Genomic DNA, 18,723 nt, shown 5'->3' on the forward strand with positions numbered 1-18,723 from the left:
CGCCCGATCTTCTAGCGCTGAGATGCACACGCGTCCAAGTACGAACACGTTAGTGGCGTTTCCCTTCCGTTCGCCGCATACGCTCGCACGGCCCTCTCCGCCATCTCATCCGCCTGCTTTCCTTTTCTCCTCTCCCCTCTCTTCCTTCTCGAACCCTAACCCCTGGAAATTCCCAACCTCCCTGCTCTCAAAACCCTAACCCTGGATTCCTACAAACCCGTTCTTCGGTGGCTTCTTAACCGCTGCCTTGACGAGGCAAGGAACACCTCGATTCGCTCCAAAGATCCAAGTTTTACGTAATTCTGGGTCATTATCTGGTTTCTTGGTTCTTGAATCCGTGGATAGCGGGAGACTCCGATGGAGGCGCTGCTGAGGAAGGTGCGTGGATCCGTGCTGAGCCGCTTTGGCTCGACTTCGGGTCGGAGCTCGTCGGAATCCCCGGCTGATCATCTCTCGATGGGCGCCTTTGATCAGCTCCCAATCGATGTACTCGTACAGATTCTTAGGTGCCTCGGACCGAAGGAGGTCGCAAGGACATGTCTTGTCTGCAAGTCCTGGAAGCTTTTGGCGTCGGACAATAGGCTTTGGATCTTCTTCCTTCAGAACCGGAAGGAGCCCTGGGATTCTGTTCTTTTTTCGGAGACTCACTTGAGATTGGGGTCTCCTTCCATGTAAGTCGCTGTCACGTCTTTGATGTTCACAGTCTGTGTTACGGCCCAGGAGATTGTCGGAACCAAGAACCAAGTTAAAATAATGTTTCCTGGAACAGGTTTTAGAGAAATCAATCATTAATTCACTTTATAGCGATTAATTTTATGTTTATATATTGGGGTGGAATGCTTTTATGCTTTTTGACTCTGTTTTTGTGCTTAACTTGGTTTTGTTCTTTTGTATTGCTGCAAGACTGCTAAAGTTGTTAGTCAGCCTATTGTTAGATAATTTTGCTTAAGTTTGTATCACTTTTTTGAATCATGATCATCTTAATTATGGTCGCCAGATAATTGGAAAACATTGATAAGGGTTAACCTGTACAAATGCCGAATATACATCCAAAATACCCACTGTCATGCCAAATCTTTATTCAACGCCTTCCAATCTTCAATATATTTTATCTTGGGTTATAAATGGTGTTCTGATGTTAACACGGAGAGCTTCGTGGATCACTTACCTGTTATTTTTCATGATTTATGATCAAGGTGTTAGAGAAATGTTTTTCCAAAATGTAGCGAACATTGGCAATTCTTGTAAATTTATTTACTTACATGTGGTCAGCAAAAAGGTAGAAAAGGGGAAAATTAGTTGGAATAGTTCTTATAACGTGGTTGATGTTGACATTTTTGTTGCTTGGTGAAAATAATCTGATTGCTAGATATGAAAAAAATTCAATTTCCATGAATGCATATGGAAAATAACTCTTAAAGCTAGAAATTTTGAAGTTTATATCACTCTACCAGGAAAAAAATAGTAGTAGGTATCGCGAGATTATAGTGGCCATGCGTTAAATAAACTGTACCGACCATTCGCAATCCGTACCGGCTCCATTTTTTTTTTTTTTACTTTTGGCCTGAACCAACCAAACCGGTATGGTCCCGGTACCGTACGGGTACCAGCGCCCACCGGTACGTCGGTATGGTTGGTATGGCGGACCTTGGTTTGGAGGTTGCCAATCTAGTTTACCATTCATGTCCAGCATGAGAGTTTTTTTCCTCCTCTCACAAGAGAATTGTGAAGTGTTTTTTAGCCAGGATAGAAGGTTATCTTGTTTGTGTGGATTCAATTGTTCTTTTCCACTTCTTTTCAGTAACAACTTTGAGGAATCTTGTTATCTTGGTCTTAACACTAATGAACTTCAAATTATGGGCAGCAAGGTAGAAGATACATATCAAAAATCCTGATATGCCAGGATGGGCTTCACAAAACTCCAAAGAGAGAGATTGTTAAAATATTTGGACTACTTTGTGCACTTAAATTCTCAGCTAGTGGTTTTTTTTCCCTTACCTACTCCAGGGGAAAAAGACAATTTTTAAACATCATTTGTTCTCTATTGCAGGATGTACTTTGACCAGTCACCACAGTTATCATTCATGAACATTTATGCAATGCGTGCCACAATTCCAGGTTCTGTTATCATTGATGGTAAGGGTTAAAAAAAAAAAAACTATTTTATGGTTCATTAGTATGGCTGCTTTTCTTCCTTATAATCAAGAATATGTGTCAGTTGCTTTTTGCTATTGTTATTTTCTTCTTCCTTTTTTCTTTCCTTTTTTTTTAGCCTATTTGTCAGTGCGTGGGATGGGGGGCTGGTAATTTGGGACTGATGGTACCGTGTGTGCGTTGGAGGGATATTTAGTCTATGCTCTAACACTTCCCTGTCAACTTTTCATGATGAGAAAACTATGTAACTGATGCAGCAGCAGTGGCATGAGCTTTCTAAGTGGACTACATTTTTCCTTATTTGTTCATTTGGAATTTGGAAAGCCTTTAGTGAGGTTAAGTTTGAGAGAAACAAAGAACTTAGATAGCATGGCAGAGCGATTCCCATTAGTTTGTAGGATAGTTATGGAAGACTAGCCCTTGTCACTCTGCAGGAATTTTGTATAGCCTTATCAGACATTTTTTACTTGAATAGCTTTCTTCACCTACTGCAGGAGGTGTATCTGTCGATGTTTAATAAAAAAGGAAAATTTTCAGTTTGATATATGATTGGTAATTTTGCAAGAAGCAGTGCAATTAAGTTGGTTGAACGTTCTTCTAAATAATTCATTTCATGTACTATGTAAAGGTGGATCAGGCTATTGCAAGTATGGCTGGAGCAAGTATTATTCTCCATCTGGACGTTGTGCTACTTTTTTGGTAAGAATTGGTCATATTATTTAACATTGATTAATAAGTTTCTACTAAAAATTCAATAGTTCATTGAAACTTCCTTGTCCTTGTTATTCATCCTATATTGCCTAACATCTAAGATCACAAGTGGACACATTTTCACCTGTAGTTAATCTTCACTGTATGCAGGAATTTGGTAACATTGAGTCACCAATGTATTCAAGGCTTCGTCATTTTTTCTCGACAATCTATAGCAGGTTCTTCTTCTTCTTCTTCTTCTTGGATAAAATATGCATCAGTCATGTACTAAAATGCTTTGCCATGCTAGAGGTGGCACCATTCAATGTATATGTTACTATTTAAGGCCTATGACCACTCGCTGCTTGCTGATTTTGAGCTTTGTGGTTTTCTAGTTTTGAGTTTATCCTAGTATGTTCATGATGGGGCTGAAAGATTGATTTTAGCACGAGACCATTCTAAGAGTTTGACTCATATATAGAAGATCTTGGTTGCTTTTCTGTTAAGAAAGATTGAGTTAGATTTTAATCTACTCTTAACATTGCTTGGTATTTCTTAGGGCTTAAGCACCTTGTCTTATACATGTAGTAAAGGCTATCCAAATCCTTGGGATAAGAAATATTATTTTGAAATACTGGCTATTTTTTTGCTGGACTATGATTTTTTTTTTGTTGCTTGTATTCCCATTGTGTCCTCCTTTCCTCCTCACTCTTTGCTTTTCCTACACTTGCAGACCATTATACCGGTACCTTGCATCTTAAACGCGTTAGGAACCAATTGCAAATGCCTTCATTCTTGGGTGGCATGTGCTACATGGTTTATTTGTAGTGGTATGATTGCACAAGTTGTGCTGGATTGAGATCTAGGTACTCATATATAGGTGCCAACCCAAATCTAACCCATTTAAGAAGCTGTTTCAGAATTGCAAACCAGAAGCAATCTATTATAAATTTAACGGCTACCTCAATTGACTTGTTCAACCTGCTTAATAAACATATCAAGTTGTGTAACCTGTCAAACAACATGATTCCTACACCTTTGGCCTGCTAATCAAGATGGACATGATACCGCTGATGAATTAATTCAAGCATGAAATAATTAGCTTGTCAATCCAATTAAGCTAACCCATTAGGGTTATTCTTTTCAACTTGTTGCTTCATGCAATATAATGTATCATTTATATCAATATGAAAAATGCAAATTGTTGTAATTATATTAAACGATAGCATTTTACACTTCAGGTAATAAGTTTAAATTGTGTTATTGGGTTACGTTGGGGATTGGCTTGTTTGATTATGCTTAAGCCAACCTATTTAATAAACTTTCTGTCCCAATTGACCTGTTTATGACCCAATTTGATTATGCTTGACCTAAACCTTTCTACAATATTGTGTTCGAGTCTTGTTTGTGAGTCATGGATTGCCAGTTTGTCTATATATATGTAATGAGCCATTTTACAAGAATATTTTATTATTATTACTAGCTTTTTGGAACTTGTGGTTAGAGAAGTCAAAGAATCAAAATATTTGTAACTATTTTGGAAGGAAGTGCTCAAGTTCAAGGTTTTGTGTACCGGTTTCAATACCTGTATTGGTGTTCAATCAATACATCCTGTACAGAGTGTTGATATAATACCTCCCATAGTACTGGCACTTGGTACTGGGGACATGTTGAGTATTGGATCCCTCCTAGTATGGTACGGTATACTTGATATGGCTGGTACTCAAATCTTTGCTCGAGTTAATGCAATAAATGCGGCACTTCATTGTTGAAGGAAAAGATCCTAAAATAAATCTCTAGCCCCCTTAAAATGCTTGCGATCAATACATGAAGATTTAAACAATGCATGAATACCATGCAAGTTACAGAACAAACATCTTTGGACTTAGATGTCTCCTGAAATCCGAGTTTGCCTATAAGATGATTAAATCAAGGCATGTGAAGAGGTTTGCAATTTGCTCAATAAATAAAGTGGCAATCAATCCTCATATGCTTTGTCTGACCCTAAATTCCAGGTAATTATCAATATGGGTTCTGCCATGCGTATCATAGTAGAGTGATGTGTAGCCAATAATGCCAAACTGAAGTGGGAGATAAGGTGAGCTAAATGCAAGCACTTAATTACTGTTGTACATTGGGGCCAGAAAACACGTTTGATGGCTTGATCTACTCCATCCAAGCAATTGACACATGTTCTGAATGGAAATATAATGCACACACATACACATGCACATACATATGTATGAATGGTATCTTCCACACATTCTAATGTCAAAAAGGCATATACATTTTTAACATGGACTTCCATGTGGATTGTATCGGACACTTAAACATTGTGTAAATTTTGAAGGATATATTTTTTCTTGCTATAAAGCATGGTTAACTATTTATGTTTCTTAGTCTGGACAGACTATTAGAGGAGGAAACATTCTCAAGCTTATGCAACTGTTGTTGAAGACAATTTTAAATTCCCAAATATAATTGTTTAAATTGATTTTTGCGAACTTTAACAAGGTGTTATTGCAGGATGCAGGTGAAGGCGTCATCTCAGCCAATTATTATCTCCATCCCAATCTGCCATTCTGAAGGTTAGCACACTAGTTGACCATGATAAAAATATCAAATGACATCTTTCTACATATCTCTTGAAGTCAAAGAACCTTGTTAAATAAAAACATTTTCTGTTTTCATGCAAAGCCACCATTGATGCAGATTGAAGATATACTTCGCTGATTCTAATAAAGCCACCACTTTTGGTGAAATGATAATATGAAAGATTTTGTTGTGTTCGTAATGAGCATGTAGTGTTTTGAAGTTGTGAAAAATCGAATTTCCACTAGTTACTTTGAAAATAGAGGAAGAGTGAGTTCATAAAGAATACTTTGACAAACTTTCTTGTTATTGGCTCTTTCTAGTTTTTCAGTTTGTGTTTCACCAAACCCTGACTCAGAAAGTTGGTTTCTTAAAAGCTGACAACAAAAAATCTGAGGGAGAAAAACCTGTATCAAACTAATGATGGGAAGATAGGTTTTAATGATTCATATGATGTTAAACTGAAAGGAAATCTCATGTTGTTTTATAAAGTTCCTTCGATGGGTCTAATTGTTATATATTTCATCAGCATGTAACTGCAGCTTTGCAATTCTTCGAGAAATTATAGAAACATTTTTCTGAAACTTGCTCAAAATTTGATGATACTTCTTAGAATCCAGTTAATTAATTGATTGGTCCCATTAGCTTTTTTGTTCGAGGACCCTCAGTCATCTGCTATCCAAGGAGTAATTGTTGCTATGGCTTACAGCTGCTAGAAGAATGAATAAAATTGCTGGAACTGATAAATTTGCATCTCTTGTCTCCGCTTGTCCAGATACTGAATCTGCTAGGGCTTCTAGAAGACAATTGAGGGAGACTATTTATGCTGTCCTGTTTGATATGAATGTTCCAGCTGTTTGTGCCATTGATCAAGTATGTATTTTAGTTGTTGGACTTTATTTCCTTAGATGCTTATGCATAAATCTTAAAAAGCTTGATGTAGGGACCATTTGGCATCAATATTTTGTCCTTGTAACTTGTAACACAGCAAACATTTCAGTTATCATATTTAACTCTGGACCTCCTTAGTAGGTTAGCTGATCCATGGTATTATGCCTCGTATAATTTGTGTCCTATCTCATTTTTTTGATGAATTCATTCATAAGTTATTGTGGAGCTGTATCCATTGGAGAAGATAATCATAATGTATTTTGATTGCTGTCAATGATGTCCAGAATTTATTTTGTTTGTAATGGAGGCAAAAATTTATTGATTAGCCGAACATAGCAAAGTTGCAACGGATCTTTTGTTCTTTGATTTTCATTCTTACATACCTAACTTGGCTTCAATTCTTCGGATATGCCTTGCAAGAGATTCTTAGTGATCATAGTACATGTATAAAACCTTTAACCTCTCATTTGATGAATTGTTTTCAACTTTTCATCACTTGTCTTTTTTTTTATGTAACCAAATTTGCTTGGCCTCTCATTTCTTGCATGGAATCAAAAGTGACTAGCCAATCTTCCTTGATGTCCAGAATTTATTTTGTTTGTAACGGCGACACAAATTTATTAATTAGCTGAACATAGCAAAGTTGCAACGGATCTTTTGTTCTTTGATGTTCATTCTTAGTTTCTTACATACCTAACTTGGCTTCAATTATTTGGATATGCCTTGCAAGAGATTCTTAGTCATTATAACACATGTATAAAACCTTTAACCTCTCATTTGATAAATTGTTATCATCACTTGTCTTTTTATTTTTTTATGTAACCAAACTTGCTTGGCCTCTCATATCTTGCATAAATCAAAAGTGACCGCCAATCTTCCTTTGGAGGCTCTCCACGTGGCTTTCAGTCTTGTCATTCTTTTTGTAGATGATGATCCTATCTGCCTGGCTGCATTTCTTGAGTCATAACCCCAACTAAATCTACCACGAGTCTTGCGCAGATGTTTATCATCCAAATTTCAGTCTTTATTTATAGGACTCATCGCTTGAACTATAGATATATCTGAGATGGCTAACATGTTTCTGGACGAACAGGTTCTTGCATGGTTGTGGCGAGGTTTTGTTTCTTTTCCTAGCTGCGTTTTTTTTCTGCACCTTCAATAATCTGAGTACTTCTCAAGATAATTAGCCAGATCATTTTTTTATTCATTTTCCTCTCTCATGGCTAACATTTCAATATTGTGATCCTCCCCATTTATTCCCACAATGGCACTTGAGAGATTTTGTATTATAAGCATGAAACAAGCTTGAAGATCAAGGTTTTTATGCTTGATAGCGTGTACCATGTCAGGTTAGTGCTGGTACTAGATGGGCACAACACTTATTAAGTCCTTTTTAATTTTATAAGTAATGAAATGCTTTTATATATTTTGCATTTTTTCTAATATTTCAAATTTCAGTAGACCCACAAACTCTGTGTCGCTGGAACTTGAATTAGACTGAGCATCAGCTGGACTGCACTGGGTTTGGTTGGATCTTGAGCTTAGCATGAAGGACTTGCAAGCATTATTCAGCTTGAGTCTGGCCCAACCTGACAGAATATACCTCATAATTTTCTTCCCTTCTTCCATGTAGAGGTGAACCAACTCCAGTGAAGCAGCGGGTGCAAATAGTTTTTTTTTTGTGGCAAATGAGGCCGGGGGGGGGGGGGGAGATTAGGGAAGGGAGGCGTTGAACTCAATTCAGTGAGGCAGTAGTATAAATCTAATGGTCCAACACACTGAGAGTACGTGTATGTGTGTGTGCGTGAGAGAGAGAGAGAAGCAAAGATCTGGTGAGCAGCATCAAAATTTTATGGTAGGGGGAGGGAAAGATAGAGAGGGATGAGGCAGCATACCAGATCTAGTGACTAGTCATGGCTCTTCCTTTGTGTGAATGCATGTGTGCATGCATGTCTGTGTGTGTGCTTGTGTGTGTGTGAGAGAGAGAGAGTACAATGGCGAGGAGATAGTGGTGGAGGTGAGGGAGGTGGGGGTCAGCGATGGGTAGAGGGAAAAAAGGGAGTGGTTAATCCATGTGTGAGAGAGATGATATTAAGAGATACATGTATTTGATTAGTATTTTTTATGTTATATTAAGATATATCTAGTATATCACTATATAATATAATATATAGATTATATATTTCTTGAGTTTTAAGCTAGGCCACATTGGGGCTATGTAGTTTTTGGTCAACTCAAGCCTGACTATACTTGATGGGTCGGGAACCCTTGCCTAGGCCCACCTATAATTGGGCCGGTGGGCTAGACATATAATGCATAGGTTTAACTTGAATCCTTATTTCAGATTCTTTGTGGATTTCATATCATTAAACTCAAATTATGTCCATGACATGGGTTGCCGAACTGATCTGTACCGAACCGAACTGTATCGATGCCAGCTCGAGACTATTCAGCCATTTGATTATAAATTTCCAACTCTCTTCGATGGTTCACATCTTCACTCCCCCCACCCTCCCTTTTAGAGCCACTCATTGGCAAGCTACCGGACCACTTTTTGCCCCTTGCTCTCCTCTCTTCGATCTGGCCATCATGATAAGCCTCCCCCCTCTCTCTGCTAGGGTTAGGGTTAGGGTTTCGTCGTATGGTTCTGTATATAACTCTCTCCAACTGCTACAAGATAAGGCAGAGACTTTTGGATCTGGCCATCTCCCGCCTAGGTGAGTCCCCTCTCTCTCTCCCCCTTTCCCTTGCTCTCCCTCTCTTTCTTCCTCCCTGGCCCTCTCCCTCTCCCTCCAGTCTGCTACAGTATAGTATCGTACCAGTTGCCGGCCGGCACACTTATCGGTACTGGTTCTGCCAACCTTGGTCCCTGAGATGATTGTTGTCGCCAAAGAGATTTGATAGACATATATATATCAAGTCCTTACATTTTGAAATCCTATGAGGATCAATGGTGTATGCTATTTACTTTAAGGTTGTTATATGAGAAACGATAACAAATAGAAAGAAGGTTAGCCCGAGAAGCACCTTGGTTTATGTTCTTTTTTTATTGGCATGTGATAGGATGGGACTGAGAATTGGGTGGCCTGGCGTATTCAAGAGCTTTGCCTTCTGTCTCCTCATTGGTTAGTCCCAAAAACCCACCCCGTCATTCTTGTTCGTAATAGGGACTATGTTAGCAAGCCAATCTGGATATTTTTCGACCTCTTCCTTGATTTTCAACATCCAATCAGGTCTCAATCTCCTCAATTTCCGCTTTTACTTGTTTTCATGTGAATAATTTTGACAACCAAACCTTGTGATCTTTCTCAAATTTTACCCATGAAGCATGGACATGAGTATGAGATACTCATATGACAAGATATGGAGATACTGTTAGGATAAATCTTGAGAAAACATGATAAGATTTGAGTGAACAATACTATGAATATATTATTTTTTTACACATGCATAAGAGCATCCATAACGTATCACAAGGTTATTGCAATAACCTGTTTGCATGCTTTTATATGTTAACATCAATATCCACATTCCACAATAATCATCATTTAGTCATCATTAAAATTCTTAAAGGTAAATCATACTCCATACAATAATATCAATACCACAATACTCGCAATAAAAGGAGCACTATTTTTCATCACTGAAGGTATTGAAAAAGGTGCTGAAGCATATTCTACAAATATATGCGGTCTTTTTGGAAAAAAAAAAGGATAGTTAAAAATAAGTATCTGACATGTACCCTACATGTATTGACAAGTGACAAGTATCGGTCTTTGATATATCCAGCACGTGGATCTATCATTTTTTTGCTTCATCATTTGGAAATAGTAATATAGCATAGTATCTCTGGTTTCTTTTTGAAAATTCTAATGCGTACTTGGATTCTGTCCTGCTTATCTCACAGAGATTTTAGGTGGCACTTTCAGAAACTTTAGTTTGCTTAAATTTAAGAGTAGCTTTGACTACCTTTTAGTCCCTGTCAAGATATTAATATTTGTGAAGCTATTTTAATTTCGTTTTGCTTCCTTTTGCTAATGAACGCATACGAAAGCCAGTGTCGTTGATTTGAAATATCAATATTTATGAACTTACCAAAGCTTCAAGTTTGGTCTCCTGTAATTGGACAAAACCCCGAAGTTTGTTTTCTGGTGCAAATTTTTTGCTTTTACATAGATTGAAGTATGATCATTGCTACCTATTTCCTTCTCATGGCTCTCCTCAGTAGATGACAGAATGGTTTTTATTCCAAAATCAAAAAAATTAAACCATCGTTAATCTTGTATCATGAAAATTTCAGGCTGTTTTGGCATTGTATGCTGCAAAGCGCACTTCTGGAATTGTTGTCAATATTGGTTTCCATGCCACCTCCATCGTCCCAAGTAAGTCTTCTTTTACCTTGTGCTGCAAATATCTTCTAGGTTTCTATTTCTGGTTCTCTAGGGTTACAAGACCTTAAACACTGAGGAGAGGCTTTTACACAAATGACTGTGAACCAATCAAAATATCTTAAGGCATAAATAGGCTAGACTGATCCTTCAAGCCACTCCTTGGTTATTTATTTGATTTAGGCATTATTTTGTGCTGTCTAGAAAATCTTAGGTGGGATATTCAGGTTTTCTGTTGATACGTGCACATGCATTTATGGGTGTTTGTGTGTGCATGCTTGCTTGTGCTTGAGGGTCTTCATGTGTGTCTATGTGCATGTCAACTGTTCCGGAGACTATTTTGGATTCCTATCATCAGGTTTGTTTAAGTACAATCATTATCTTGCCTTAAACTCTATTAATCATGAGTATATGTGTGTATTGAAATTGATATTTCTTTTCAAATTCATAATCTTGATCTTGATCTAAATATGATTACAGTTAGTGGACTTGGCGATGCCCTAGTGATCGCACCCTTCCTCTCCTTGGAGAAGGTTTTGGTTCAAGTCTCGGGTGGTGAATCATCAGGCATTTTAGAGGACTATCCTCAGTTTTTGCAAACAACACAAGTCATTTCATGTTGAACAACCAAAGATCATATAAGCTATTTAATGAAATTGATTCTGAGACATTAATAGACATCACAGCCAGCAATATGGTGCTGCTGCTAAATTCATTACTAGAATATGTGTTCCATGATGGCCTCAACATAAATGTTTACAATGACTTTTATTTAGCAGTTCTTCGGGGAAAGGTGATGCGTGAGGTTGGTGTTGAAATTGTGGGACAAGGTGCCTTAAAACTTACTGGATTTCTCAGGGAGCTAATGCAGCAGAGAAATATAAGTTTTGAGTCACTATACACGGTTCGAACAATCAAGGAGGTACGCGCACTCAAATGCACAGTAATAAGTAACTCTGTCTATGCCTAGCATTCCGTTACCCACATGGCCACACCCTACTGAGGTAATCCGACATTTTGAGGATGACGACTTGGAGATCATCCCTCAAACGGACTGCAGTTAAAACTATGATGTTTGGGTGTCTTTAGCTACCTGATAGATCATAAATTTGGGATGTCTTTTAACAGTTACATGTAAATGTGATTTATGACCTGACAATATTGTTATTTTCTGAGTGTCCAGAAACTATGCTATGTGGCCAGTGATTATGAAGCAGAGTTATGTAAAGATACACAAGCATCATGTGAGGTTGCAAGTGAGGGTTGGTTCACTCTATCAAAGGAGCGCTTCCAAACAACAGAGATCCTTTTCCAGCCACATATTGGGGGGATGTAAGTTCTTTACTTTCATGCATCATTTTTACAGAATTTTTTATGATTCTTATCGATAAATTCTGCAACTTTATTGTGTGAAATTGGATATTATAATGTGTTTCCTATTTTCTTAATGAATACCATAGAAGCTTGAAGGTATGTGTCTCAATCAAGGAGCTTTTCATTGTTTGGTTTAGTGAGGATAATGCTTTAAATCTTGGTACCAGGCCCTGTATCATATCAGTATCTTACTGATTTTGGTACACTATTGTTTGCTTCCATACTGACACATGTTATGATGTTAAAATTGGCACAACACCTGTACCATATGTTGGTTTAGGGACAAACTGAGCTCTGATACTGGCATACTGGTGCTGTAACAAGTTGGTACGGTATACCTCATGCTGCCTACTATGGTTTGGTAGTCAGGGGTATATAAATGATTTTTTTGTGGTGTTAACTAGAATATGACTCTAAGTGGACTAATCTATGTAACACGTCATTTGGCGGGAATAGATTGATTGCTTAATCATCTCTACTTCGATATGTTATTGCTAGATGTGTTATCTTCCCTTTTTTGTGCGAAAGAGAGAGAGAGAGAGAGAGAGAGAGAGAGAGAGAAAGAGAGAGAGAGAGAGAGAGAGAGAGAGAGAGAGGGAGGGAGGGAGGGAGGCCCATCCTCACTACAATTACCTAGGTTCCAATACTTGGGGATGTACCACTCAAGACCCGAACCCAAAACCTCTGGTTGCTAAGCATAGGTCTGAGTATGACAACTAGGGCAAGCCCTGATTCATGTGTTATCTCATTTCTGAAATGCATGTTTTTTGACTTAGAGGAAGGATCTTTTGGGTAGTGTGATATTTAAATATGATGTGTGGGGATCTCTGTATGCCATCATGTGTGATGATGCATGGAATTAGAAGGAGAGAGAGGTAGATTTTTGTTGTGAAGAAACTCAAGTTTGTTGGTTGAGTGGCGCAAATACAAATGAGATATTTCTGGTCTACTGGTTTTATGCTTCTGAAAGGCAAAATTCATAGCATTGCTCAAACAAGTGTCAGTTGTGATTTTAGATCCATTTCTTTGTTCCTAAACTGAACTAGCAGCCTCCTCCTGGGTATCCTCTAGCTTAACACTTATAAACTGCTTAATGGCTAAACTGGTCTTTAATTTCTGACATTAGTGGAATAATGGGCGATTTTGTTGGAGTGGGAACTGGAAACAAAGTGGTGCATCTTTTGTGATCTCAGCGTGGAAGGCTCTGGTTCAAAAGTTATATTTGCCATGCCCTCTTTTTTGTAATCTCAAGATTAACTCAGTTGTTGTCCAATGCCTAATTTAATTCAAAAATTGAATCAGAAATGGTATGTATTGTTTTACAGATTAGTAAGTAGACAAGTCCTAAGATGATACGAGCACTGAGATTTGAAAACTTTTATGATTTTAGACTCATTAGCCTTGATTTGTTTGTAGAAGATCATCTTGGAAGGTTCAATTTGATGGCTGAACGGCTGAACTTAGATGCTTGATTGTTTTATCTTTCTCTTATGGTGCCATTATGAGATGTATAAAATTTCTCATGGTGGCATCTTGGCCAAGGATAATAATTTCTTACGCAGAAAAGCATAAGGCTGCTTATCAACCCATCATGTTCAACATGTTGCAGTCATTTAGTAATGAAGTAAAATATATGGCATGTGCCGCATTTTTGCTACTCTTTCTTGATATTTATCGATGTCTTTGTTTTTGAAGAGCTCAAGAAGCTTTGTTTCAATATGATCTTGTTCACCGTTCTCTATATATTATTCTATTAAACATTTGCATATCAACCTTCCATACCTTTAACTTATGGATATTGCAAAATCGTGGAAGGACATTTTATGTTGTTTTAAAGTTATTCCTGTGCATGAGCTTAAATCAATGGAGAGCACTGACGTTGAAATATATGTGAATGCTGGGTGCATGATTGGTACCTAGGAGGAATTAATTGTAGAGAGTTGTTGAGAACTTCTTGCCATTCCATTATAAAACACTGAAATGGAACCATGATGTCTGCTCAAGGTGTTGGTATGCATGCAAAGAACTACACCAACACACATTTCGGGAAGTTAATCTCCTGAGTATTTCGTCGGAAGATTCATCTTGTGAAACATGCGAAATTGTAACTTCTAGGCATCTTAGGTGCTTTTTTGCAGATCATTTTTTGAGTTTAGATATGCTTCCTTACATTTTGTATTTTCTGCATCATGAATTATCCGCTTCCTTGAAATGGATCAGTAGGTAAATTCATGTAATGTGTATGGGATTGAAGGTGAAAAAAATTAACTGAGTCCAGGATATGTAGTTGGAATAAAGCTTGTTTATGCTTATGATTTATTTGTTGTGGTTACAGGCGTGCAATGGGTTTGCATCAAGCTGTAGCTCTTTGTATGGATCATTGTTTTGAAGCAGAAGTGGCCAGTGATGATGGATGGTTCAAAACTGTGGTTTTAGCAGGTGGATCTTCATGTTTACCTGGACTACCAGGTGTGTTGGCAACAATGAGTTTTTCCTTTTCTTTTTCTTTGGTACAAAGAGACAATGGGTTAAACAAATACCCTGGGTGATATATCTGGTACTTTTGTGCTGCCATGTCAATATATTGCTACTAGTCTTGTACTATTTCTTGTATATTGAGCTGAAGTTGAAGTTATGTTAAATGGGCGATGTTTCACCAAGTTATTTCATAATTGTTTGATCTCAGAGAGGTTAGAGAAAGAGCTGTACAAACTTCTTCCACCATCCATGGCTGATGGAATAAAAGTCATCCCGCCACCGTATGGCACTGATTCTGCCTGGTTTGGAGCAAAGATTGTCAGCAATGTAAGCTTGCTTAACCTTGTGTCCAAATGCAGAATATAACATTAACACACGCATATATATATATATACATGCTCATATTCATGTCCAGATATGGAATTGTATGTTGTCTTGCAGAGCACACAGTTTCGAAAAACCAAGCATGTGACTCTTTTTATAAATAAATATGTTGACTGTGATTAATCCAAGAAAGTTTGAACATATAAAAGGATAATGAAATGTAGCTCTATTAGATTTTTTTTTTCTTTTTTTCTATGAGTTGGTGAGCTGTGCGGCACACCAGGCTCAATGAGTATTTTATTATTGGTTATATATATACAGACTAACTGCAAGAAACTGCACCTGACCTGCATGGCTGGATTTTGATACCCAGAAACAACAAGCTGATTGCTGACGAATTGCAGCCTTATTGTATGGATCACTTGAAAAGTTATGAAACAATGCAACAAATTTCTTGCATCATGGGCAGCATAGGAGGCCATGGTTGGTTCCTTTTTCAGCATTTCACATGTAATGTCACCCACTTTCAACTCACTGTAGACCAAGCCTCGTGGCTTCTGTTTCCAGCTTGGGGATTCTTCCTTCCATTATCAGTCATTATCCACTTAATAGGTCTCCTCCGTCAAACTTCTGACATTTCCAAAGCTTGTGTCCTAATCATCGTTCCCCAAGAGAAACATCCATTTTCAAATAACCAACCTAGGTCTATCCATTGCCATCAACTAGTGGGAGTGCCATGACATCGGTCCTTCAAGCTTCGCTCAATATCCTGAGCTCCATGTATTTCTTGAGGTAACACCATACTTTTCTATTAACTGAATTCATCATCTTATCGCAATATCTGTTTCCATTTTATAGTCTTTGGGTTCATCAGACGGTTTCATGGTTAGATGCGCAGTATGCTAGTGTGATCAAAAAGCAGCATAGGGATCGTTTCATTTTCCCTCAAAATAAAAAAAATAAAAAAGAAAAAGTGACCACTTCATAAGTGATGTTTAGCAACATTGTTAGCTTTGGACTGTAATCCACATTCTCTGATCTTTAAGCAATCTAATTTGGGTCTCCATTCTGGTTGTGGATATTGTCCAAATGATGTAATAGGCGTCTGCCATTCAAGAGAAAAATTTAGTCAATAACCCTATGCGAGCTTGTCCAATGCCAACCTCCTAAGAAGTGGTGGTTGTGTGTTTGGTATCACATGAGGTTGTTGTTGGGAACATTTGAACACCTTGCTATCCAGGTTGTATGATGCATGTCACTTGTGGTGCGCTCAAGGCATAGTTTAGGAGTATCGTGGGGCATACTTTAGGTGATCTGGATGGGAGCAATTTGTTGGTTGGTCAAAAGGTCTGTGGGTGCTTGCCCACTCCCACTGCTTGTCCACGGGCTGTGGTATCAGGTTGAGCTGTCTTGAACTGGCCTATTAGCGCTCAAATTACCAAAAGGAGATCATTATTTAATGTCTTGTAGCATCTGTGCTTTTTTTATATTTTGAATTTCTTATTCTTGTTATTCCCATGATTATATCATAAATGAAAATGATAACATTTGATAACAGCTATTGTTTGATTTTTTACTAAATACATTATTCCTTGTTGTATCATGTTTTTTATTAGTAACGAGATGAGCTGCAAAAAGCTTTGAACAGTTCTAGTGTGAAACAAGGAAATCATTTTGCCGTTATCCAAATTGTTGGTTATAATGACTCTGAGCAACATTAGAACAATCATTATATTATTTTGTAAAAAAGTTAAAGAGTTTGAGGGTATCTTAGCTTCCATCAGTTTTCTACAGATCAATATATTAGACATCATCAAAACTTTCACAAAACATAATCAGTTTCAGATACTTAGCTCTGTAATGTTCATGCATGGCCAGAAGCTTTATTTGAAGCTATTAATTAAATATAATTTATCTTTGCAAATATAATTAAATATACTTATAAATAATCCATAAAGGAATGAATCCCGTTCTCAGGAAGGATTAGATCTATTGAAAATAAACCATCCCCAGCAATCTGTATAAGGATGCAATCTAGTGAAAATCTACTAGGTGCAGGGTTTCAATAACAGTGTTATTCCATTATAGTAGACCCTCACCAAAACTATTATTGATTTAGTAGAATAATAACTGTTTAGTATTATAACAGAAAATAACAAAGAATAATGGAAATATAATGGTATTATTTTCCAGGTCATTGTTCGTAATACATTTTTACAGAGGAATAATTTTGAAGAAATTTGAATCTAAAAAGTAAAATTTTTTTGTTAGGGGAATAGAATAGATATCAAATAATGATCATTATTTGTATTGTAATGGACCCTGAAATCTTTATAACGGCTATGATGGCTGTTATTTTAAGCCTTGACTATAAGACATTGTACTAATAACGGCTATAAAAAAGGACAAAGTCTTTAAGACATTGTGCTAAATATACCCTCTATATCTTTTTTGCTTCTCTTGGATAGTCCGGTTGGTTTATGATGCTAGCCTTTCATTAGTTTTACATGAGCTGAAAAATGGATTGATAAAAAAAAAATGGCCGTCCAAATGGGGATGATAAGGTCGGGAGAATGCTTCATAACTCTATAGCAGTCAATATGTCCTTATGCAGAGCTTTTCCATTGGCCATCTATAACTAGTTGTTTTGCATGCTTTGATGATTTCTGCTTGAGTTGATTGTGCTGCTATGCTTGTTTAGGTGAGCACTTTCTCTGAGGCATGGTGCATGACCAAAAAACAGTTCCGCCAGAAGTTCCGGCGCAAGGTGACATCTCTCATTGGTTCATGGTGACAAGTATGCGGCTTTTTTCAAGCCCAAACTTGGTAGGTCAGTGGCTTTCCTTGCTCATAGACAGAAAATTATACTTTGGTAATGCTACAGAGTAGAGCTACAACATCATAAATGGAGATTCCAGAATGTTCTCCGAGCTATTGCACTCTCCAATCCTGGAAATTATCTAGGTCTCAATAAATGTCATTGTTTCTCCTCATCTTGTTCCATTTTATTGTGAGAATGCATGCTGCTGCAAAGTGTTGTAGATAATCTATGTATAAGACGTAAGAAAATAATTATCACTTGTGCTGTAGCAGTAACAGTGCTCCAGATATCGACGTAAAATGTCGTGTAAGAATGTAGTAATAAAACAGATTCATATGATATTTCTTTCAAAGCGTAATGTTGTAAGTATTGCTTTTTTGACTGGCCGTTCGGTCCTATGGATCGTGACTTTGTACAGAGATCCTTACAGATTTAAGACCAATTTGATTCATGCGCTTATTTATCTTTCTAATGCCTTGCTGTTCAGTCTAATCCAGAAATTCTTCCAAGCCCCAAAGCATCCCGCTACCTTAGAAAGAGTGTGCTTTTTTCTCCGGCTCCAATCTCATGTGCTTGATAACCCGTCTCCAATGTTGCTGCATATAACCATGAGTTTATCTTTAATGAAAAATTAGAACTATGGATTTCTTTGCATTATCTGGATCATCCTGATACTTACTTTTAAAAAGATGATATCCAATTCTTTTCTTTTACGAGCTTTTTACGTGGTCAGACTCTTCTTTTGCTCAGCAGAACATGATCTGCAGAATTGCTCGCTGTACAAGAATGACAAAAAAAAAAAAAAAAGAGGTTTGTTTCACATCAGTCTTTTTCAATATCTTTGACGGTTCGAATGTCAATCTCTACACGTCCTCCATTTACCAGCAACTAATACCTGGGCTTGTTCACCGGCAGCGAGATAAGACGCTTTAACCGCGAAACCATTGATACGAGACTTTTTAACGTTCGAAGCATGGCATATTGCCGCAAGCTCCCCGGCGGGCAATGGAA

General features: G+C 37.5%; 1 protein-coding gene across 6 annotated transcripts; it reads left to right on the top strand.

Moving 5' to 3' along the window:
- On the top strand, nt 1–18,064 carry ARP8 (actin-related protein 8). Of its 6 annotated transcripts, none has more exons than XR_015971483.2 (13): nt 1–671; nt 2,051–2,136; nt 2,783–2,853; nt 3,016–3,083; nt 5,371–5,432; nt 6,212–6,309; nt 10,628–10,709; nt 11,495–11,637; nt 11,899–12,047; nt 14,425–14,558; nt 14,776–14,894; nt 15,265–15,683; nt 17,593–18,064. XR_015971483.2 is itself a non-coding variant. In XM_008784730.6 (12 exons), the coding sequence occupies exons 1-12, from the start codon at nt 358–360 to the stop codon at nt 17,683–17,685; spliced, it is 1,422 nt and encodes a 473-aa protein (XP_008782952.1). In that variant the 5' UTR covers nt 8–357; the 3' UTR covers nt 17,686–18,064. The 6 variants fall into 6 exon arrangements, 2 of the variants coding, with proteins under 2 accessions (XP_008782952.1, XP_008782953.1); XR_005512450.3 differs by having other exon boundaries at nt 6–671; nt 11,492–11,637; nt 15,213–15,683; XR_015971482.2 differs by having other exon boundaries at nt 6–671; nt 11,492–11,637.
- The last annotated feature ends 659 nt before the right edge of the window (nt 18,065–18,723 follow it).

This window comes from Phoenix dactylifera, chromosome 11 (genome assembly GCF_051530095.1).
Source record: "Phoenix dactylifera cultivar Ajwa chromosome 11, Ajwa_hap1_PhDact_Kaust_v1.1, whole genome shotgun sequence".
NCBI lineage: Eukaryota > Viridiplantae > Streptophyta > Magnoliopsida > Arecales > Arecaceae > Phoenix > Phoenix dactylifera.